The 24294-nt window shown below is 43.3% G+C and overlaps 1 protein-coding gene across 6 annotated transcripts in view; it reads right to left on the bottom strand.

The window, feature by feature from the left end:
* pcnt (pericentrin) overlaps positions 1–24294 on the bottom strand; it is a 402447-nt gene that overhangs the window by 317009 nt on the left and 61144 nt on the right. For all 6 annotated transcript variants that reach the window (XM_068036205.1, XM_068036207.1, XM_068036208.1 and 3 more), the window contains 2 exons: positions 14314–14463; positions 2168–2332 (listed from right to left, as the gene is read on the bottom strand). In XM_068036205.1, coding sequence (XP_067892306.1) covers positions 2168–2332; positions 14314–14463 — 315 coding nt within the window. The remainder of the gene's footprint in view (positions 1–2167; positions 2333–14313; positions 14464–24294) is intronic.

Below are 24294 nucleotides of genomic sequence, written 5' to 3'. Positions count from 1 at the left end.
ACAACTGACATGTATTTCTCCTCCCTACATCCCCAGTGTTGAAATCCAGACTCACTGCACTGACTTCAGCTCTACTCATTCTTCTTCAAGGCCTCAAAACTAATTAAACCTTACCCCCTACCACCCCACCACCACCACCCACCCACCCCACCCTCGTACATTTTACAAATTTTAAAAACCATGCTGGGTACTACCCAATTACTATTACTTGATAATTACTCTTCGGCACAGCCACTATATTCAAACTTGGTGCAGTTCAGCATTATGGGAGTCTTGACTCAGTCAAAAAGAGTCATTACAGCATAGAAGGAGGCTATTCAGCCCATCCAGTCCATGCTGGCTCTCTGTAGAGCAGTCCAATCAGTTCCAGTCCCCACTCTATCCCCCTAGCCCTGCAAGTTTAGTTCTGTCAAGTGCCCATCCAATTTCCTTCTCGTGACTATACATTAGGAAGGATGTGAGGGTCCTTGAGAGGTTGCAGAGATTTACCAGAATGGTTCCAGGGATGGGGAATTTTAGCTACAAGGTTAGGCAAAGGAGATTTAAGGGGGAGATTTGATAGGGATGTATAAGATTATGGCAGGCTTAGATAAGGTAGACAAAGAAAAGCTGTTCCTATTAGCTGCTCGTACAATGACTAGGAGACACAGATTTAAGGCTTTGGGCAGGATATGCAGGGAGGTGGATGTGAAAAAGAACTTTTTTTTTTAAACACAGCGAGTAGTAATGACCTGGAACTCACTATGTTTTCCAGTAATAGGGGGAAAAAAAAGAACCTATCTGGATTTATAAAACAAAGTAATTATTTGAGTTATTATTGTGAAAAGACATTTTACTCTTGTGAATTTATTTTGCTCTGCAATTTTTCCTCATCCAATATTCACACATGTGCAGGGATCACTGGATAGTGATCAAGAACCCCTGATTCCCCTCTTTCTTGTTCTGGGCACAGAAGCCAATTGCAGCACCTCAACTGCAAAATTAGTTAGGAACAGTTAATTCAGAACAGACATGGGATTTTCTGATTTGAAGAACTCAGTTTCACCAAACGAACCCAACTGCAACCCGCATCATAACTCGCAAAAAGTCCCATTACCCCTGTGCTCCCTGACCTGCATAGGCTCCCAGTCTTTTAATGCCTGAATTTTGAAAATTTCATCTTTATTTTCAAAATCCTCCATGGCCTCACTCGCCCGAGCTTTGTAACCTCCTCTGTCCCTACAACCCTCCAAGATCTCCGTGCTCCTCCAAACATGACTTCTTGCACAAGTCCAATTTTAATCATACCGCCTCTGGTGGCTGTGCCTTCAGCTGCCAAGACAAACCCTGGCATTCCCTCCCTAAACCTCTCCGCGCCCTCTGCTCCTTTAAGAGGCTCCTTAAAACCTACCTCTGACCAAGCTTTTCGGTCACCTATCCTAACAGCTCATGTGGCTTGGTGCGAAATTTTGTATGATTTTGCTCCTGCCTTGGGATATTTAACTACCTTAAAGGTGGTATATAAATGCAAGCTGTTATTTGAAGTTGCTTCACAAATTGTAAAACATTAAAATTGTTGGATATAAACATGTTTACAGGAGAGAAGAAGTTTAACCTGCTGACAGAAATTTTTGAATCTAGATCCTGTCTCGTTTTTAGCTCAGATAATGACACAAAAATCATACTTACACGTAGAAGTATTTATGACAAATCAGTGATTTGCTAAGAATAGCAGAGCAACTATTAATGGCAGAAACTTTAAATCAGGGCTTCCACTGAAGTTTCATGTTGCTAATGATGCACTAAAAGTATTACATAGAATGTATAGCACAGTAACAGGCCATTTGGCCCAACTGGTCTATGCTGATCTTAATGCTTCACACAGCCGTTAGCTCTGTGGCAAGCAATAAACAGTCTCCACCAAAGCATCCTAGTCTCAGCGTCTTCTTCACAAACAGGCTTGGAAGTTTCTCTCACACTGCTCTTCAATTTTATCACTCTAGAAGTGGACCTTAGTACTTCATTTGCAATTTTTAAAGTTGGGATATCTTACTATCAGAAAAGCAGGCACAATAACTGAATGCATATTGCTGGACAGAATTTAAACTTTGTAAATAGGACTAAACTTGTAGATAGAGAAGGTGAAAACACTGGATGTTCAGAGAAACAAGTTCAGCCATTTGCTCACCTGCTCGGAATATTCCAGTTGATGTTCTAGATCATGTGCTCGTTGTTCAAGTGTTTCCACGCGTTCACTCTGGTCTTTCAGGCTCTGCTGGAACAGAGAGATTTGTTGCTGGGCCTGAAGCAGTTCCATAAATCCAGGGCTTTTGTTTTTCAGGATCTCACTTGCCTGCAAAATATTACACTTAAAAATTCTTCATGAATACATTTCTTTGGTAGAAACTCTTAAAGGTAAATTTCTTAACTATTCTATTCCCAAACATGAATAATGCAGATAGTCAGGTGGTGACTTGAATCTAGCTTAATGCTATTACTGAACCAGTCCAAGAGTCTGAAACACACTGTTTCCAGTACGCTAATGCTACTGGCCTCTGACGCAAAATGCAGTTAATGTAGGTACATTAAGTCCAACAGCAGCAACCCCAGAGTTTTTAAAATCAGCCCTTCCGAGTTGCTCCCAAACTCCGTTTACCAGCCACAAAAAAACACCGAGTCAAAGTAAGTGCATCTGTAACAAGAGATGATAACATGGAACACTACAATACCAACACACAAATGCCTGGGACCAGTTCATCCCATGCCATTCTGTCGTGACACCTTGATCTTAGACCTGTCCCAGACTATAAATAGCAAAAATTAGTGTCCAGTTATTCTTTAGGCACTTTTACATGGCTGTAATATCCTTTCATAACAAACATCTATTGATTTCAGTCTTGAAAAGCTCAATTGACCCAGCATCAACAGCCTTTTAGAAGAGAGTTACAGATTTCTACTGCCCTTGTGAAAAAATACTTCCTCATTTCACTTCCAAATAACCTACCTTTAATTTTAAGTTCGTGTATCCTTGTTCCGACCACCAGATGAAATAGTTTCTCTGCATCTACCCTATCAAATTCCTTTATTATTTTAGATTTAGATTTTAGATTTAGAGATACAGCACTGAAACAGGCCCTTCGGCCCACCGCGTCTGTGCCGACCATTAACCACCCATTTATACTAATCCTACACTAATCCCATATTCCTACCACATCCTCACCTGTCCCTATATTCCCCTACTACCTACACTAATGGCAATTTATAATGGCCAATTCACCTATCAACCTGCAAGTCTTTTGGCTGTGGGAGGAAACAGGAGTACCCGGAGGAAACCCACGCAGACACAGGGAGAACTTGCAAACTCCACACAGGCAGTACCCAGAATTGAACCCGGGTCGCTGGAGCTGTGAGGCTGCGGTGCTAACCACTGCGCCATTTTAATATATCAATTAGATCACAACATACCCTTTAAAGCTTAAGGGAATACAAACCAAGTTTTTTAACCTGTCCTTATAATTTAACCCATTAAGCCCTGGTTTCATTTTGGTGAATCCGCATCATACGCTTCCAAGGCCAATACCACCTTTCCTGAGGTGTGGTGCTCAAAACACATTGCTCCAGATGGGATCTGACCAAGGCTCCGTGCAATTAAAGTATTCATTCTTCACCCTTGGAAATAAAGTCCAATATTCCATTAGCCTTTATTAACTACTATTTTGTACACCTGTACTAACTTTTAGTGATGTGCTTCTTCACAGCTCTTTTGACACCCACCGTTAAGAAAACGGAGATATGAGGGGCAAGTTGGCTGAGGTAGATTGTGAAATTACATTAAAAAGATAGATATGGCGGCCGATAACCATTTAAAAAATACATCATTTGCAAATTATCCTTTACGGCACAAAAGCCTTACAGAAAAAGTGGCCCAACCGTAGCGAACAAGAGAATTAAAGATAGTATTAGATCAAAGCAAGAGGCTTCTAATGTTGCCAAAAATAGTTACCTGAGGATTGGGAAGTTTTTTGAATTTAGCAAAGGAGGTAGAGAAGGTGTTTAGGAAGGCATATGTGATACTTGCCTTTATTAGCCGAGGCACAGAATATAAGAGCAGGGAGGTCATAATGGAGCTGTGTAAAAAGCTAGATAGGTCACAGCTGGAGTACTTTGTACAATTCTGGTTGCCACATTATAGGACGGATGTGATTGCACTGGAGAGGGTGCAGAGGAGATTAACCAGGATGTTGCCTGAGCTGCAGCATTTCAGCTATGAAGAGAGACTGGATAGGCTAGGGTTGTTTTCCTTAGAGCAGAGAAGGCCGAGGGGGAACCTAATTAAGGTATACAAAATTATGAGGGGCATAGATAGTATAGATAGGAAGAAACTTTTTCCCTTAGCAGAGGGGTCAATAACCGGGGGCATAGATTTAAAGTAAGCGTCTAGAGGTTTAGAGGAGATTTGAAGAAAAAAATTTCACCCAGAGGGTAGTTGGAATCTAGAGCACACTGCCTGAAGGGGTGTTAGAGGCAGGAACCTTCACAACATTTAAGTAGTATTTAGATGAGCACTTAAAACATCATAGCATACAAGGCTATGAGCCAAGTGCTGGAAAATGGGATTAGAATAGATAGGAGCTTGATGGCCAGCACAGACACGTTGGGCCTAAGGGCCTGTTTCTGTGCTGTATAACTCTATGACAAACAAATTGATAAGGAAAGAGAAAAGAATATGAGAGTAGACTAGCAAGAGACATAAAAACAGATGATTGTAAATGTTTCTACAGGTATGTAAACAGGAAATGATTAGGAAAAGTAAATGTGGACCCACTAGAAGCAAAAGAGAGGTGAATAAGGAATAAGAATGGTAGACACACTAAAATACTATGTATCTGTCTACATGGTAAAAGACACAAATATTAGGGAACCAAAGGTCTAGTGAGAATAAGGAGCTTAAAGAAATCAGTTTAAGAGAAGAAACAAAACTGCACAAAGTAATGGGACTAGAGAGAGAGCGAGCCTGGAGTGCCGGAGACCCCCCACCCCCAATTTAAAAGTGACGGTGGGATGTCAGTGGGCATCAGAGTGAGAGCATTCAGAAAAAAAAATCAAGTGGTGTGTCACAGGAAAGCAGGCATGTATTTCTCCTTAATACTGCCTAAACTAGGGCAATTATTTAAGCTGGGAGCCAGGAAATTAAAAATTTTTAAAAAAGAGATGAGTGTAGCAACAAGTAAATTAGCACAGAGTAGGTCTACAGGCATTAATTAAAACTAAGTTTATACACGGTACTATCTAGATTCTAAAAGAGGGAAATGGAGATTTCTTCTTAAACCACGGATAGGCAACTGAGGCTTGTTGCTTGCAATTCCTGCCCCATGTGGGAAGTACAGAACACTTCATGTGCCTTGGGGGACCACATGTGTAAAAAGAGCCTCCAGCTGCTTGAGCTTGATCTCAGGATTTCCAAGCTTGGGGGTAGCTGGAGTCAATGTGGAGCATCAGGGAGGGTGAGACTTTCCTGGATCATACGTTCCAAGAAGTGGTCACCCCACAGGCAGACAGAGTTCAGGATATTAGATGGGTGGTCATCCTGAAGTGTAGGAAGAATCAAGAAGTGCAGAAATCTTTGGGGATGTGCCACTCTCAAACTAGTACTCAGTACTGGAGACTGCTGACAGTGATGACACCTTGAAGGAGTTGAGAGGGAAAATGAAGAGCAAAATAGGCAAACAGAATACGAAAATAGAATGGAAGTTAATATGAAAGGAAACCCAAAAATCTTCTACCAGCATGTAACTAGTAAGTAGGTATTAAGAGACAAGGTGGAACCTATTAGGTAGTGGGTGATATATGCTTAGAAGCATAGGGCAATGCTGGAATACCCAATGAGAACTTTGTACTGGTGTTTACTAATGAAGAGGATGCTGACAAAATATTGGTAGAAGCGGAGACGGTAAAGGTAACGGATGAGTGAAAATTGATAGACAGGATGTACTGGAAGGCTGGTTATCCTTAGAGTGGATGAGCCACCTGGTCCATTTGTTTGCAACCCAGGTTGCTAAAGGAAGTGGGAGTCGAGATAATGGAAGGGCTTGCCATAGGGCCATTCAGCTCCTGACCTCATTACAGCCTTGGTCCAAACATGGAGAAAAGGCCTGAACTCAGAAGGTGAGGTGAGAGTGACTGCCCTTGACATCAAGGCAGTATTTCACAGAGTATGGCATCAAGGAGCCCTAGCAAAACTGGAGTCAATGAGAATCAGGGGGAAAACTTTCCACTGGTTGGAGTCATATGTAGCACAAAGGAAGATGGTTGTAGTTGTTGGAGGTCAATCATCTGAGCTCCAGGACATCACTGCAGGATTTCCTCAGGGTAGTGTCCTCGGCCCAACCAGCTTCAGCTGTTTCCTCAATGACCTTTCCTCCATCATAAGGTCAGAAGTGGGAATGTTTGCTGATGATTGCACAATGTTCATCATTCGTGACTTCTCAGATACTAAAGCAGCCCATGTCCATATGCAGCAAGACCTGCACAACATTCAGGCTTGGCTGATGTGGCAAGTAACATTCACGCCACACAAGTGCCAGGCAATGACCATCTCAAACAAGAGAGAATCTAACCATCTCCCCTGACATTCAATGGCATTACCATCGCTGAATATAGATTTAATGGCACAGTTCTGAAGAGTGTGTAGGGACTGAGGGACCTTGGGGCCTAAGTGCACACATCCTTGAAGGTGGCAGGACATATTGAGAGAGCAGTTAGCAAAGCATATGGGATCTTGGGTTTCATAAATAGAGGCTGAACCTTTATAAAGCTCTGGTTTAGGCCACAACATCCAGTTCTGGTCACCACATTTTTAGCAAGGACGTGAGGGTCCTAGAGAAGGTGCAGAGGAGATTTACCAGAGGGATTCTAGCTACAAGGTTAGGCTGGAGAAGCTGAGCATGTTCTCCTTGGAGCTAAAGAGATGGAGGGGAGATTTGATATAGATGCACAAGATTTTGCGGGTGTATGGTGCAGTACGCGAGGAGTAGCTCTTTTGTACCCTTGTCAGCTGCACATTCATGACAGCGTGGGTGCGGACAAGGATCACTGGTCTTCCACTGCTATGCAACTCTTAATTATACCTCCAAGGAGCTAGCAGTGCACATCAGCGGGCACATCCTGGGTCCTCGCCTCGGCTGGCATGCTAGACGAAGTGAGGGGAACAGCAACTTCACAAGATGCTGCACAAGGGGCATCACCCTTTTCAAGTACATGAAGCCTGGACTGGTGGCTGAGGTACAAGAACTCACCACTCAGTCAATGGCTCAGAAGAGGCAAAAGCAAAATGTGAGACACATCTAGGGCAGAGTCATGGGGACAAATGGCCAGTCACCTTGGAAGAGTCAGGGTACTCACCAACTATTCACCCATAGTTAGTCATGGAATCTAGTTTAAACAGTGGTAGCGAAGTAGGCAGACCTGGGCCCCCTGCAGAGAGGTCTACTGTAAATAGGAACAGGGAAGAAGTGGACTTGCTAGGAAGTAGGAATAGCCAGGTGAATGACGAGGGCAGCCCAAACTCAGAAGGCTACAATCTGATGATGCTAGTCTCAAACCCTCAGACAAGAACTCCTGAAAATCAGAACATGGAATGTGAGGACACTCTGGTAGAGTGGTAAAACAGACAACTGTATAAGAGAGATGTTAGGACTCAACATCAACATTTTAGGATTGGCAGAAGTTAGGTGGACGGAATCTAGGAAAATAGACAAAGGAAAGCAGGCGATGATCTACTCGGGTGGTAGAGAACACAAGAATAGAGTTGGAATAATGATAACAAAGAAGGTAGCAAGAACAATGCAGGGATATTGGCCAATATCAGAGAGAGTGATTATGGAAAAATTTAAAGGGAAACCGACGAAAATTGTGTGTTTACAACCGTATGGGCCCACGCAGGATCACAGTGATGAAGAAGTGGAAGTATTCTATGAGGAGGTGCAAAAAGCATTGAAGCATGTGAAGAGTGGAGACATCTTGATAGTCATGGATGATTTGAACACAAAAGTTGGCAGAGAGAGGCATGGAAACGTGGCAAGAACTTATGGACTAGTAACGAAGAATAGCAGAGGTGAACGACTGATACAGTAATGTGAGGAAAACTATTTGTGATCTTGAATACACTCTTCAAACAACACCCAAGACGACCGTACACCTGGAAGGGACCAGGAGATGGTCACAGAAATAAAACAGATTTTCTGATCACCAATGCAAAACACAAGAACAGCATCAAGAATGCCAAGTGCAGACATCAATTCAGATCACTGCCTGCTTGTAATAAAGATGAAGATCAGGCTGAAAATCCCAAAAAAGGAATTGCATGAAAGATCAAGTCAACTTAGACAGACTGAGAGGGGAAGATGTGATGAAGAAGTATGCTGTGGCAGTTACTATCAAGTATGAGGCTTTACTTCAGGAAGGGACAGTGCAAGATCTTCATGAGGACAAAACAACAGAAAGGCATTGGGAAAGATTGAAACAGAAGCATGAAATACGCAGTAACTGAGACAGTCCCTAAGAAAGAGAGGAAGAAACGTCAAGAGTGGATGACAGATGAAATACTAGATATGATGGAGAAAAGGAGACAGAATAAGAATAAAGAAAAATATGACAAAATAAAAAGCTGGATAAGAAAAGCATGTAGGGTAGCCAAGGAAAAGTGGTATGAAGATTGTTGCAAGGAAATAGAAGAACTGGAGAAAAGGCACAATATGAGAGCATGCTTGAGAAAGTTAAAGCACTGACAGACAAGAATAGCCACAAATAGTGTTTGAATAAGGAGCAAGGATGGTGCACTTCTCTTCGAAAAAGGACAGATAAATGACAGGTGGAGTACATCAGTGAGCTGTATGACGATGAAGACAGAAGTGAATTGGTACCACCAGAGGCAAGAGAAGGACAGAAATAATGGACTGGATGCAGTTGACCTATGAAGAATGTGTAAGGACAGCACAGGACAGAAAGAGGTGGAAATCCATGGCAGTCAACCTTCTGGGAAGAAGATGACACCAATGAATGAACAAGATTATGACAGGTTTAGAAAAGATAAACAAAGAAAAGCTGTTCCTATTAGCCGATGGTACAAGGACTAGGGAACACAGACTTCAGGTTCTGGGTACGAGATGCAGTGGGGATGAGAGGAAGAACTTATTTTTTTTTAAAACCACAGAGAGTGGTAATGACCTGGAACTCGCCTCCTACGAGGGTGGTAGAGGCGGAGACAATGAATGATTTCAAAAGGAAATTGGATGGGCACTTGAGGGAATTAAACTTGCAGGGCTGCATCGATAGTGTGGTGGATTGGACAGATGGATTGTTCAACAGTGATGCGGCATGGATTTGATGGGCTGAATGGCCTCCTTCTGTACCGTAATGACTCTCTATGAATAAGTGGTGACAAATACCCTGGCCCTACCTACCTGTATCCTAAGGTTTTTAAAAAGAGGTAGCTGCAGAGTTCATGGATGTGGTTTTGATTTTCCAGAATTCCTTAGATTCTAGAACATTCCCATGGATTGAAAGGTAGCGAACAAAACCCTGCTATTTAAGAAAGACAGAAGAGAGAAAATGGGAAAATATAGGCCTGTTAGCCAACCATCAGTAGTAGGCAAAATGCTGGAACTTATTTTTAGGCACGTGCTAACAAGGCACTTAGAAAATTGTTTTATGATTTATGAAAGGGAAATTGTGTTGAACAAACTTGTTCAAGTATTTTGAGGATGTAACTAGCAAGATGGTTTAGGGTGGAACTAGGGGATGAAGTGCATTTGGATTTTCACAACTCATCGAATACAAAAAGAGCCACACAAGAGGTCACTGAACAAAACTAGCTCTTATGGGATTGGGGTCAATATATTAGCATGGAATGAGAACTGGTTAATGGACAGGTAACAGCAAGTGGGAATAAACAGGTCATTTTCAGGTTGGCAGACTGTCACTAGCGGGGTACTCTGCCACGTTATTTATAATTTATTTTAATGACTTAGATGACAGGACTGTTTTTTTAGTTTTAGAGATACAGCACTGAAACAGGCCCTTCGGCCCACCGAGTCTGTGCCGACCATCAACCACCCATTTATACTAATCCTACACTAATCCCATATTCCTACCACATCCCCACCTGTTCCTATATATTTCCCTACCACCTACCTATACTAGGGGCAATTTGTAATGGCCAATTAACCTATCAACCTGCAAGTCTTTGGCATGTGGGAGGAAACCGGAGCACCCGGAGGAAACCCACGCAGACACAGGGAGAACTTGCAAACTCCACACAGGCAGTACCCAGAATCGAACCCGGGTCACTGGAGCTGTGAGGCTGCGGTGCTAACCACTGCGCCACTGTGCGTTAGGGCGGCACAGTGGCGCAGTGGTTAGCACCGCAGCCTCACAGCTCCAGTGACCCGGGTTCAATTCTGGGTACTGCCTGTGTGGAGTTTGCAAGTTCTCCCTGTGTCTGCGTGGGTTTCCTCCGGGTGCTCCGGTTTCCTCCCACATGCCAAAGACTTGCAGGTTGATAGGTTAATTGGCCATTATAAATTGTCCCTAGTATAGGTAGGTGGTAGGGACAGGTGGGGATGTGGTAGGAATATGGGATTAGTGTAGGATTAGTATAAATGGGTGGTTGATGGTCGGCACAGACTTGGTGGGCCGAAGGGCCTGTTTCAGTGCTGTATCTCTAAACTAAACTAAACAGGACTGAGTGTAACATATCCAAATTTACTGACGGTACAAAGTTAGGTGGAAAAGCAAGTGGTAAGGTGGATGCAAAGAGGCTGCAGAGGGACAGGTTGGGTGAGTGGACAAGAACATGGCAGATGGAAGACAACGTGGTTAAGTGTGAAGTCATCCACTTGGGTAGGAAAAATAAAAATGCAGAATATATTTTTGAATGGTGAGAGACTGGGAAATATGTGCTGAGGGACCTGTGCATTTTTGGACATGAATCACAGGAAGATACAGCGAGCAATTAGGACTGCAAATGGTATATTAGCTTTTGTTACAAAGGGATTAGAGCATAACAGCAGAGAAGTCTTACTATATAATTAGTGTATAATTGTACAGGGCATTGGTGAGACCACACCTGAAGTACTGTGCGCAGTTTTAGTCTCCTTACCTAAGGAAGGACATACTTGTCCTGGAAGGAGCAATAAAGGTTCACTCGACTGGTTCCTGGGATGAGGAAATTGTTCTATGAGGAGAGATTGAGTAGACTATGCCTATATTCCCTGGAGTTTAGAAGCATCAGAGGTGATCTAATTGAAACAAATAAAATTCTGAAGGAGCTTGACAGGGTAGATGTTCAGAAAATGTTGCCCGTCTGGGGAATCTAAAAATTGGGCCAGTAGGGGTTGACCATTTAGGACCGAGATGAGGAGACATCTCTTCAGTCAATTTTTGTAATTTTCTACCCCAGAGAGCTGAGGATGCTCAGTCGTTGAGTACATTCAAGACAGAGATCGATTGATTTTTGGGTACCAAGGGAATTAAGGGATACGGGATAGTGTGAGAAGGCGGAGTTGAGGTAGATCAGCCACAATCTTGCTGAATGGTAGAGCAGGCTCCTGGGATCAAATGGCCTACCCCAACTCTTATTCATGTTCCTATGTTCTAAAATATTCCACTTTTCCGCTGCAGTCGCCCAAGGATATGTACTTGGCCCCCTCCAATTTCTCATCTACCTGCTGCCTCTCAGTGATGTCATCTGAAAACATGACATCACATTTCACATGTACGCTCACGATACCTATGTTTACCTCTCCACTGATCTGATTTGTCACACAGCTCGTCAGTATTAGATGAGCAGAAATTTCCTCCAGTTACATATCAGGAAAATGGAAGCCATCGTCTTTGCCCTCCCTGGCCAATGTGAAGCTGAAACAGACTGTTCGCCACCTCGGCATTCTATCCGACCCTGGTTTGTGCTTCAGATACCATATCCTCTCCACCACCCCTGAGATACTCGCCCTTCTCCGCCTCCATCTCAGCCCTCATCCATGCTTTGTTACCTCGAAACTCAACTATCCCAATGCCTCCTGGCTGGTCTCCATCTTCCACATTCCATAAACTTCAGTTCATTCACAGCTCTGCTGCACAAGGCCCTGTTCGCCCATCACCCCTGTGTTTGCTGACCTCCATTAGCTCCCTATCCAGCTATGTCATAAATCTATTAACACCCTTGTGCCCATTCATGGTCTATGTACCCTCCTCCATCTCTACAACCCTGCAGGAACTCTGTGCTCCTTCAATTCTAGCCTCTTCTACCTCCTTTCCCCTGCCCCCCACCCCTCTTCTTTGATGGCTGTGCCTTTTGCTATCTAGAACTAAGCTCTGAAATGCCGTTCTTAAACCTCTACCCTACTTAAGACATTGCTTAAAACCTACCTCTTTAACCACGCTTTAAGTCACCTGTCGTAGTGTGAGTCATTGTCAAATTTTGTCTGATAATCGCTTCTGTGAAACACCGTAGGATGTTTTACTACATTAAAGATGCTATATAAAGCATGTTCTTGTTCTGAGATCTAAAGTGGATGACCTCTCACTTCCCACATTGAACTCCATCTGCCATAGTTATGCCTGCTGTCAAGCTCACACATGGAGAAATTATGAACCATACAATGAACTTATAAAACAAACCCAAAACGGACACGTTCCTGAAAAACAAGATGGAGTCGAGAGATCAGATGACCTTATCCTGTTCTGCCAATATACATGGAAACGACAAAAACCCTGGGCCAGCCTTGCAGAAAGCATTAAACATTCTGTGCTAATGGTGACCTCGCTTCAACAAATTGGGTTAACAATGGCATGGCAAACATGGTGTCTCCAAATTCAAACTCAAATGAATGGCATGGCAAAACTCCACTTTATCGAAATGGAATGAAGATGGGTGACACCCAGACCCCTTGTCTAATAATGCCCCCACCATCAGGCACCATTTATGAGGACAATGGTAAAGAGACAAACCATCGTTACATGACAGAAACCAGGGGCCTGATAAGGAGTTAATAAAAGCATATGCTGGGCAAAGGCAGAGCTAGCGATGGACTGATTCCATCTGCTCCAGCGGAAGGAGGAAGACCCTGCCTGGAACACTATCTTTAAGCTATCTGTAGGCAGAGACGGGAAGTGGCTTTGAGACTCCCTACCTGAGAAATTGTACCAGGGTTTGATATTGAACTGTGACTGAGATACAACAAAACAAAATCTACAAAAACGCATTTGCCCTCCTGAAACTTTCCAAACTTTGTCTTCAGTGAACCAGGTAAAAGGAAGAACAGGCCTGAACCATTTTAATTACTTAAGCCTAGCTACTCTGGTTATGGAGACAAAATGCATACAAAAAGATCTAACACTGAAACAAATGGCTAATTAATCTGTTGCAGTAGGATTGTTTGAGGGTTAAATACTGCCTAAGACAACGACACTCTTGTTTGAACGGCACTATGGGATCTTTTATGTACACCTGAGCAGGCAGGCAGTTTAATGGAAGACTGCACCTCAGTACCAAACTGAGCCGTCAGCCTAGATTATCCACTTAAGTCCTGGAGCAGAGATCTTTTGAGAAGCGAAACTGCTTCCACTGAGCCAAGCTGACACTTGCATTATTTAATTTATTTAATTAAACTTACTGGATAAATTCAAGTTTTTTCAAAAAAAGGTGACTGAGTCATGTAGGCTGCAAACCTACTTTTATCTCATGATGCTTTTGTTGCTCAGGGAAGTCTCTTGCTAATTGCACTACAAAAGCAATACTAGACAAAATAAATCAAATGCAGTCTTAACTTAAAAAAACTTTCAGATTATTACTTTACCATATACTAATGAACACCATGCAGGTTTCCTGTGAGATGTGTGTTAAGTTGGTTCCTCCACATGGTGAAAAGATATCACACCATGAATGTGCATACAAAGTCCAACTACACTAAAATTTCAGATACAAAACTAGTCCTAAATTTGTAGTCTGAGACAGAACACAAGAACCACTGGTGTGGGCAATCAAAATAGTTACACCAACGAAGGAGAATTGCTCTTCTAAAGCTGCAGCAGAGCAGAAGGAATTTTACACTTCACATAAGGAATGCAAGAATCAATTGAGAAATGTTTGATGCTCATCTTGGGCATGTAAAGTAGAACATTGCCCCCTTCCTTAGTAAATGATATGAGAGTTTAATAAACATTAAAAAATTCTACGTTAGTAGCAAAGACATTTGAATTCATACATTCTTTGTAAGTAAGAGGTATCTGGATTAGCAGCTTAAAAGAAAAACACAACATATCTATCGGTAATACCTGCTGTAATTGGTGCTGTAAAGACTGAATCTGATCAGTTAACTCCACAGCTTCCTGTTGGACCTCATCTCTGTTCTGAATGGCCCGCTGCAGGTTATCGGTCAACTGGCTAATAATATCATTCCTCTTCTGTACGGCCATCTCAAACTCCTGATGAGACCAGAGCAAAATAAGAACATTTATCTCGGGTATGTCAAACAACTAGATTTTACTCAGTTAATTTTTAATTTGAGGATGACAAATAATGCCTAGTGGAGAGAGTGCTTTGATCCTTGCACGACTCCCCATCTAACCTCCTCAAGCACCACAACCCTCCAAGAACTTTGCATCTCTCCAACTCTGGCTCTATGTGCTTCTAATATGCCCCACCATTAACAAATGTGCCTTCAGCTATCTAGGCCCCAAAACGCTGGAGCTCCTTTCCTCAAACTTTATGTCTCTCTCCTCCTTTAAAAATCTCAACAGCTAACTCTTTAACCACGCTATTAGTTACCCTTCAAACAACAACTTATATTTATGTTGCACCTTTAACAATAATAATTAATGTCCCAAGGTGCTTCACAAGAGCAATATAAAGCATAATCAGACACCAAGCCACAAAGTGATATTAGGTTAGATGGCCAAAAGCTTGGTCAAAGAGGTAGGTCAAAGAGCATCTTAAAGGGAGAGAGAAGTAGACATAGGAGAGTCTTAGAGAGAGAATGCCAGAGGGTAGGGCCTAAGCAGTTGAAGGCACGGCCACAATGGAGCGATTAAAATTGGGGACGATCAAGAGGTCAGAGTTATATGAGTCCAGATATTCCAAGAGTTATGGAGCTGCAGGAGATGACTGTGATCGGGAGGGGCGAGGCCATGGAAGGATTGGAAAACAAGGATGAGAATTTTAAAATTGTTGCTTAACTGGGAGCCAGTATAGGTCAGCAAGCATAGGGGTGATAGGTGAACAGGAATTGTTGAGAGTAAGGACATGGGCAGCAGAGTTTTAGATGACTTCAAATTTATAGAGTGTAGAATGTGGGAGACCAACTAGGAGTGCATTGGAATAGTTAGGTCGACAGGTAAAGAGGGCATGAATGAAGATTTCAGCAGCAGATGAGCAGAGACAGGGCAAAGTCAGGTAATAAATATGTGGTCAGAAGGTCAACTCAGTCATATAAGACACCAAGGCTGCAAACAGACTGGTTTAATGTCAGACTGCTGCCAGGGAGAGCTAGGGAATGGAGTTTGGAGCAGGGACTTCTCAATATTTAATGCAGGAAACTTCTACTTATCCAGTACTGGATGTCGGATAAACAGTCTACTAATTTAGCAACAATGGAGGAGTGGACTGAGGCAGTGGTGAGGTAGAGCTGGGTGTCGTCAGCGTACATGTGAAAACTAACACTGTGCTGTCAGATGATGTTATCAAGGGGCAGTATGTAGATGAGAAACATGATGGGGCCGAGCAGAGATCCCTGAGGGACACCAAAGACAATGGCGCAACAGCGGGAAGAGAAGCCATTGCAATTGAATCTCTGGGCTACGGTTAGATAAATAAGAATGGAACCAAGGGAATACAGTCCCAAACAGCTGGATGACAGTGGAGAGGTGTTGGAGGAGGATGGTGTGGTCATCCATGTCAAAGATGGCAGATAGGTCAAGGAGGAGAAGGTGGGATAGTTTACCTTTGTCACACAGACTAGACAAATAGGATGTAATTTGTGACTTTGATAACAGCTGTTTCAGTACTGTGGCATGGGCAAAAACCTGATTTAAGAGGTTCAAATATGGAGTTCTGGGAAAGATCGGTACATAGGGAGTAATAACATGTTTAAGGAGTGGAAAAGGAAGTTGGAGATGGGACTGTAGTTTCTACAATGGAGACAGTCACAGCAGATTTAAAGGCGAGAGGGATAACACCTGAAGAGAAAGAACCATAGTAATATCGACTAACATAGGTACCAGGAGGGGAAATTGGGTAGTCAGCAGTTTAGTGGGAATAGGGTCAAGGTGGGTCTCACGAACAAGATGAGCGCAGAGCGGGCAGGAAGAGAGAAACTAGAGAAACCTGGGATTTCAGGGCCAGGACAGGGGGATCTTTAGAAGAGGTTTGGTCTGGTAGGCTAGTGGAAGACATGGAAGCAGCAGAGGCAGCTGATCAGATGATCTTTATCTTAGCAACAAAAAAGTCTGTGACCTCTTCGCACTTATATCCTCCAAATATCTTGTTCTTTGGCTGACTTTGTATATTTAAATTGATCCAAAGCTGATTTCAGGCAACTGAAAAAAAAGTAAGAATTATATGGTGGTGACCATGCTGCTGGTGCAGAATCTCACACTCAGAAATGGGCATGAATTGTGTCTGTTTTATGCATACGCATACCAATTTCTATTCCAGTGTGTCCAAATTAGTTTTGCTGGATGTGGCCTAAGTTAAGCACGTTAAAGGATGATGATCAGTCCCACCATGGAAAATGAGTTTGGCACCCCTGGTCGGCACAACAGGTGCAGGTGGTCATATAATCTATAGCTAGCTAATGGAATTTGGTCAAATGTATTTCAGAATAGCCATGTTTGGCATCCTATTGTGATTAAAAGTTGGAACAATTACAAATAGGCTTACCCATGAGTGCAGCAATCTGGGAGCACAACAGACTTCAGTGCTGTAACAATTCTGCGATGAGGGAGTTACTTCAAACTCAATTCACTGACTTTTAAGCCTTCCCACAGACTCACTTCAGAACCCTTGGGTGGCGGCCAGAAGAAACGTTTGTACGTGATACACTGCTGCGTGTACCCCACACAAAAAAAAGGTAGGCCTTGGAGAGGATGCAGAGGAGATTTACTAGAATGATACCAGGCATGCAGGACTTCAATTATGTGAAGACATAAGAGAAGCTGGGATTGTTCTCCTGACAGAAGAGAAGGTTAAGGGGAGATTTAATAGAGGTGTTCAAAACTTTGAAGCGTTGTGATAAGAGTAAAGAGAAACTGTTTCCACTGGTAAGAGGGCCAGAGTAACCAGAGAGGACAGATTTAAGGGAAAAATAGATTTTAACATCAATACACACATTTATAATGAGCTGGAATGCACTGCCTGGAATGGGTGGTGGAAGCAGTATCAAAAGTAACTTTCGAAATGGAAAGAAAAAAAATTGCAGGGCAATAAGGAAAGAACATTGGGAGTGGGTCTAATTGGATAGCTCTTTCTAACAGGCAAGATGGCTAATCGGCCTCCTTCTGTGCTCCATGATTCTGGCTAGGCTCATTTTTGCCATGGACACAAAATAAAAAATCTGTACACCAATGAAAGCTTGTTTGAAGACTTAGGGCAGAACCTAGAAATACCCATTTTATCTTAGCTATTTCTCAGAGATACAATTTGCTGCAAAGCGTAGTGATACTCCAATATACCTTTGATCAAATTCCAGTAGCCAGTTACAAGTCACTCAAATTGGAATATAGGATTCTTCAAAAACATTTTTTCAATACCAGAGTTTGATTTTTGGGCACTGTGGCTCTCGCCCCAGAGACTAGAGCACATAACATAGGTTGGCGTTTCAGTGCCATTCAGAAGGAGTGTTGCACTTTTGGAGTTGTCCTCTTCCAATTGAGGTCCCCTCTGCCCTCTCAGGTGGGCATAAAAGATCCTGTGGCACTATTTCAAAGAGTAGCAGGACAGTCCTCCTGGCATCCTAGCCAATTTTTAGCTCTCAAGCAACATCACTAAAACAGATTATTTGATCATGAGAACTGTGTGCAAACTAGCTGCTGCACCTCCAACATTGCAAGAGTGGCTGAACTTCAAAAAGTACTTCATTGGCTGTAAAGGGGCATCCAGAAATCGTGAAAGGCACTTTATAAATGCAAAGTATTTCTTGGGGACAATGGAAGTAACCAAATTATTCATAGCATCTAATGTGTACAGCATTTCTTCAATCAATAGTCCAATATTCAGCTAAATTTTGATTTAAAAAAAACTTTCAAGTACATGACGATTATGGCCTTGACCCCAATCTACCTGGTATGCAGATCTTGGTTCCCTGGTAGGCTCCCAGCACAGAAGTGAAATATGGCCTCTTCGATATAAAAGTTTTTGCCACTTGTGGAACAGCTCAGCAAGAATCACTATCTTTCTGATGAAAGGTCACAACCTGAAACATTAACTCTGTTTTTCTCTCCACAGATGCTGCCTAACCTTGAGTATTTTCAGCATTTTCTGTTTTTGTTTCAAGATCTTTCTTAATGGTTTGAGGCAATGTGGGTGGGAGTGGGGCAGGAGGGTAAATGAGCAACTTAGTTGCATTTCAAATTCCAAAACATGAAAAGCACTGCAGACAACAGCAAGTCTTTGAGGGGGGGGGGGGGGGGGGAGGTGAAAAGTGACATATTGCTCAGTATCTCAGCACATAGGAAGAGGAAGTGCTAGAACAAAATAAATCTAAGGTCCATCTTCCTGCTTCCTGTTTTATTTATTTTTTTTATTGTTATTTTATTTAGAGATACAGCATTGAAACAGGCCCTTCGGCCCACCGAGTCTGTGCCAACCATCAACCACCCATTTATACTAATCCTACATTAATCCCATATTCCTATCACATCCCCTCAATTTCCCCTACCACCTACCTACACTAGGGGCAATTTACAATGGCCAATTTACCTATCAATCTGCAAGTCTTTGGCTGTGGGAGGAAACCGGAGCACCCGGCGGAAACCCACGCAGTCACAGGGAGAACTTGCAAATTGGCAGTACCCAGAATCAAACCCGAGTTGCTGGAGCTGTGAGGCTGTGGTATTAACCACTACGCCGCCCACTATTTTCACCCCAAACTGGCAGACTTCATCAACTTTGCTTCCCACTTCCACCTTTCTCTCACCTTCACATGGTCCATCTCCAACACTTCCCTTGCCTTCCTCGACTTCTCTGTCTCCATCTCTCGGGATAGGCTATCCACCAGTATTTATTATAAACCCACCAACTCCCACGACTACCTTGTCTACACTTCCTCACACCCAGCCTCCTTTAAGGTTTCCATTCCATTCTCTCAGTTTCTCCGTCTCCGATGCATTTGTTCCAATGATCCAAACTTCCACAACAGCGCCTCTGATATGTCTTCCTTTTTCCTCAACCAAGGATTCTCCTGCACTGTGGCTGACAAGGCCCTCGACCGTGTCCGACCCATTTTCCCGCACTTCTACCCTCACCCCTTCCCCTCCCTCCCAAAACTGCGACAGGGTTCCCCTTGTCCTCACTTTCCACCCACCAGCCTCCACATCCAAAGGATCATCCTCTGCCATTTCCGCCACATCCAATGTAATGCCGCAACCAAACACATCTTCTCCCCTCAGCATCCCGAAGAAATCATCCCCTTTGTGACACCCTGATCCACTCCTCCATCATCCCAACACCTCTTCCCCTTCCCATGCAATCGCAGGAGGTGAATTACCTGACCTTTTACCTCCTCTCTTCTCACCATCTAAGGCTCCAAACACTCCTTCCAGGTAAAGCAGCGATTTACTTGTACTTCTTTCTATTTATGATACTATATTTGCTGCTCACAGTGCAGTCTCCTCCACGTTGGGGAGAACAAACGCAAATTGGGTGACCGTTTTGCAGAACACCTCCGCTCGGTTTGCAAGCATGATCCCGAGCTTCCAGTTGCTTGCCATTTTAAGTCTCCACCTTGTTCCCATGCCCACATTTCAGTCCTCTGCCTGCTACAGTGTTCCAGTGAACATCAACACAAGCTCTAGGAACAGCACCTCATTTTTCGATTAGGCACTCTGCAGCCTTCTGGACTCAATATTGAGTTCAATAATTTCAGACCATGAGCCCCAATATCGTGTTTATTCATATATTCTTTTTAAATTTTATTTATTTTTTGACCATGTGTCCATGTCTCCGCTTTAAAGACTTTTGCAAACGCAACATGAAGTCCTGTGACATTCACCACAAGTTGTGGGAGCCAGTTGCCAGTGATCGCCAAAGCTGGCAGACAGCTACAAAGGTGGGGCTGAAGAGAGGAGAGTCGAAGAGACTCAGCAGTCAGCAGGAAAAGAGACAGCAGTGGAAGGAGAAAACCAACTGTGTAACAGCCCCGACAACCAACTTTAGCTGCAACGCCTGTGGAAGAGTCTGCCACTCTAGAATTGGCCTTTATAGCCACTCCAGACGCTGCTCCACAAACCATTGACCACCTCTAGGCGCTTACCCATGTCTCTCGAGACAAGGAAGCCAAAAAGGAAGGAGTCTTAAACTTATTTTTCATGTTTTTGCTTTCATACAGACTTGTTCATTATTCTGCCATTAGCACTCTCTCTGGACCCATGCTTTGTCTTTCGCTACAACTATTTAGCACTCTATTTGCATTCTGTTCCATGACATCTGCCAATTAATCTCTCTCCCCTCCGTCCTATCACAGTCCTTCCTTCTTGTTGTACTTCCCCCTCTCCCCCCTCTCACTTACAAAGACTATTACATTTCTAACTTTTGCCAGTTCTGAGGAAGGGTCGCAAACCTGAAATGTTAACTCTGTTTCTCTCTCCACAGATCCTGCCAGACCTGCTGAGTATTTCCTGCACTTTCTGTTCTCCATTTCAGAGTTCCAGCATCCGTTGTATTTTGCTCTTACTAAAGTCCATCTAATTTGCCTTCATTCATATCTTGGGAGTCGGATGATGTAGTGCTAATGCAGCTGCTGACTAGTCATAATAACCACTGCCTGTCAATTAGTTCACAAAAGACCCAGAAATGACACGAGGAAAACTTCAGTGGTGGAGTGGTTTGGGAACCGTTGGCAGGGGTAGGTGTGCAGGAGGCAGGCTGGTCACTTAAATATTATAATGAGGTCACGTGCCTCAGAATTAGTCACTATTTAAAATTTAACCCCTGGAAGGACTGATATCCCAGACCTCGGAAAAAGGGAGGCAGGGACTTCTGGATTTAGGAGACAAGTGTCCTTCCACACACTGACTGAAACAAATTTACCTGCTCTAACTCACCTGTGACAATCAGAAACCACCCCCCTCCCACCCTTCCAATGCCCCCTTGCTGAAGTCTCCAATCTCCCCCATCACTGACCCTCCTGATCTCCTCCATTACCCTTCTGATCCCCCCCACTCCGGCAAAGTGTCCAATCCCTCCCTCCCTCTCTGCGGCCTGCTGCCAAAGGCCTACCCGCCCAACAATCAGGCAAACGGCAGTCATGAAACAGATAAAAAATACCAGGTCCTGCCATTAAATTCAATGGGACCTAAGAGAAACCTGTTCTTCCCTACCTCAACACAGCCCCTCACTGGGCCTATGGAGCTGGATATTAACTTGGAGGCAAAGTCATCTGCCCCTCCCAAGCATGCTACACTGACCACGTCATATCTCAAATTACTCATGCTGGAAATACTCAGCAGGTCTGGCAGCATCTGTGGAGAGAGAAGCAGAGTTAACGTTTCAGGTCAGTGACCCTTCATCAGAACTGATTCCAGCATTTCTTGTTTTTATTTCAGATTTCCAGCATCTGCAGTATTTTGCTTTTATATTACTCAAATTACTCATGTTATGTTAAAATATTATTTTCTGCAATAAATCTAGCTAACTACTATAAAGAGTGAAGGAAAAAATAAAACACTGAAGGTATTCATGACAAAATACTGTGCATTATGAACAAGAAAGAGTGAGAAAAATTTTCATGCGTCTGTTCAAGATTCTCTCTTCACTCCTCCCCCAATCTGGAAGCCATCTATTCAATCTACATAGCAGTTGAACCAATGAATCAGTATGAGTTTTTTTTAAAAATTGAGATACTATGAGGAAATTAGATTAAAGTGTGCTGCTTTATTCTGGAAGACCTGATCATTAAACCAGGTCAACCTCAAGAATTTAAAATCTCTTCTCTAGAAAGCCATAAATTTACAGAATAGCTGGGAAAATTAACACGCAAGTATAACACTCCACAATACTATATGAGACACAAGACTATGAAAAAACTGAACATTGGAACAGGAGTAGACTATTTAGTCCCTCGAGACTGCTCCGCCATTCAATGGAGATCACAGCAGCTCCGCGACCTAACTCTATATGTTCACCTTTCTCCCAGATCCTATAACAACTGTGATTAATAAAAACCACCAATCTCCGTTTTAAATTTAACTACTGATTTATCAATTGCCGTTAGCAGACGAGAGTTCCAGACTTCTACCACGTCTTGTGACTACTGAAAGGTCTGGGTCTAATTTTTAGTTTATGCCCCCTAGTCCTAGACTCCCCAAGCAGAGGAAAGAGTTTCTCCCCATCTGATCGCTTGAATATCTTGAAAACTTTGATCAAATTATCCTTTAACCTTCTAAATTCCAGGGAATACAACCCTAATTAGTGTAATTTCTCCTCATAATTTAGCCCTTGGTGTCCAGATATCATTCTAGTAAATCCATGCTACACTCCCTCCAAGGCCAATATATTCTTTCTCCAGGTGTGGTCTAACCAGGGCTTTTTTAAAAAATGTATTCCCGGAATGCAAGTCACTGGCAAGGCCAGCATATGTTGCCCCATCCCTTTGGATAGCTGAAATACAACTTCTACTCCCTTGTATTTTAGTTCTCTAGATGTAAAGACCAGCATTCCATTAGTCTTTTCGATTACTTTCTGTACCTACTCATGACATTTTAATGATCTATGTACCTGGACCCTCCCCAAGTCTCTTTGGACCTCCACTGGTTCTCACTTTTCACTATTGAGAAAATTACCCTGTTCTATCCTTTTTAGGTCCAAACTGGATGACCTCACATTTACCTATATTGAAATCGATTTGCCACAGATTTGCCCATTCACATAATCTATCAATATCTCAGTTATTTTCAAAATTTCAACAATATAGTGTTTGCCCCTCCATTCACCAGAATATTTCTGCAGCTACTGATTTGCTCAACTGCACCCTCACCTCCACCATTGATGCCCTAGTCCCAAATAAAGAGATCAGTCTCTCACACCCTGACTATTCCCCTGGTACGGCCTTCATCACTGCTCCCTTAAGTCCAAAGGACGCAGACCTGAAAGGATATGGCGCACAACTAGGTTACCCGTCCACCACCAGATCTGGCTAAACCACGTAAAACAATATCAGGTTCTGCTCCCGTCTGCTAAAACTGCTCACTATTCTAGGATCATCTTGGAATGCAACGATAACCCCAGTCTTCTTTTCTCAATTGCAAACCGTCTCCTTAAACCCCTCTCCCCTATCCCCTCCACCTCCAACAATAGGTGGAAGGAGCTCATGAACTTCTTTGTCACTAAGATTGAGACCATCCGATTAGCTGCCTCTGCTTTCCACTGGGCCACCTGTCCAAACTTCCTAGTATGCTCACCCCTGCCCAAGCCCCGGACTCACATTTTTCTCTAGTTTCTCTCCTATCTCCCTTCATGCCCTATCTGAGCTCATCTTGTTCATGGGACCCACCCTCCTGTTCCCACGAAACTGATCACCCAACTTCCCCTCCTAGTCCCTATTTTAACCAACAGTATGAACAGTTCTCTCTCTTCAGATGCTGTCCCTCTCCTCAAAAAACCAACCCATGACCCCAACGCCCTTGAAAACTACTGGCCCATCCCCAACCTCCCTTTTCCCTCCAAAGTCCTTGAATGCGTTGTTGCCTTCCAAATCCATTCCCATCTTTCCCGGACTCCATGTTTGAATCCCTCCAATCAGGTTTTCGCCCGTGACACAGTACTGAAAAAGCTCTTAGCAAAGTCACTAATGACTGTGGTAAAGGTAACCTTTCCCTCCTCGTTCCTCTCGACCTGTCTGCAGCCTTTGACACAGTTGACTATACAATCCTCCTCCAATGCCTCTCTGCTGTTGGCCAGCTGGGTGAGACTGCTCTCACCTGGTTCCATTCTTATTTATCTGATCATAGCCAGAGAATCATCTACAATGGCTTCCCTTCCCATTCCTGCACAGTTATCTCTGGTGTCCCCAAAGGGTCTATGCTTGGCCCCCTCCTATTTCTCAT

Source organism: Heterodontus francisci, chromosome 7 (genome assembly GCF_036365525.1).
Source record: "Heterodontus francisci isolate sHetFra1 chromosome 7, sHetFra1.hap1, whole genome shotgun sequence".
NCBI lineage: Eukaryota > Metazoa > Chordata > Chondrichthyes > Heterodontiformes > Heterodontidae > Heterodontus > Heterodontus francisci.
Note: the sequence above shows the minus strand (reverse complement) of the source record. Positions and strands in the feature narration are given on the sequence as shown.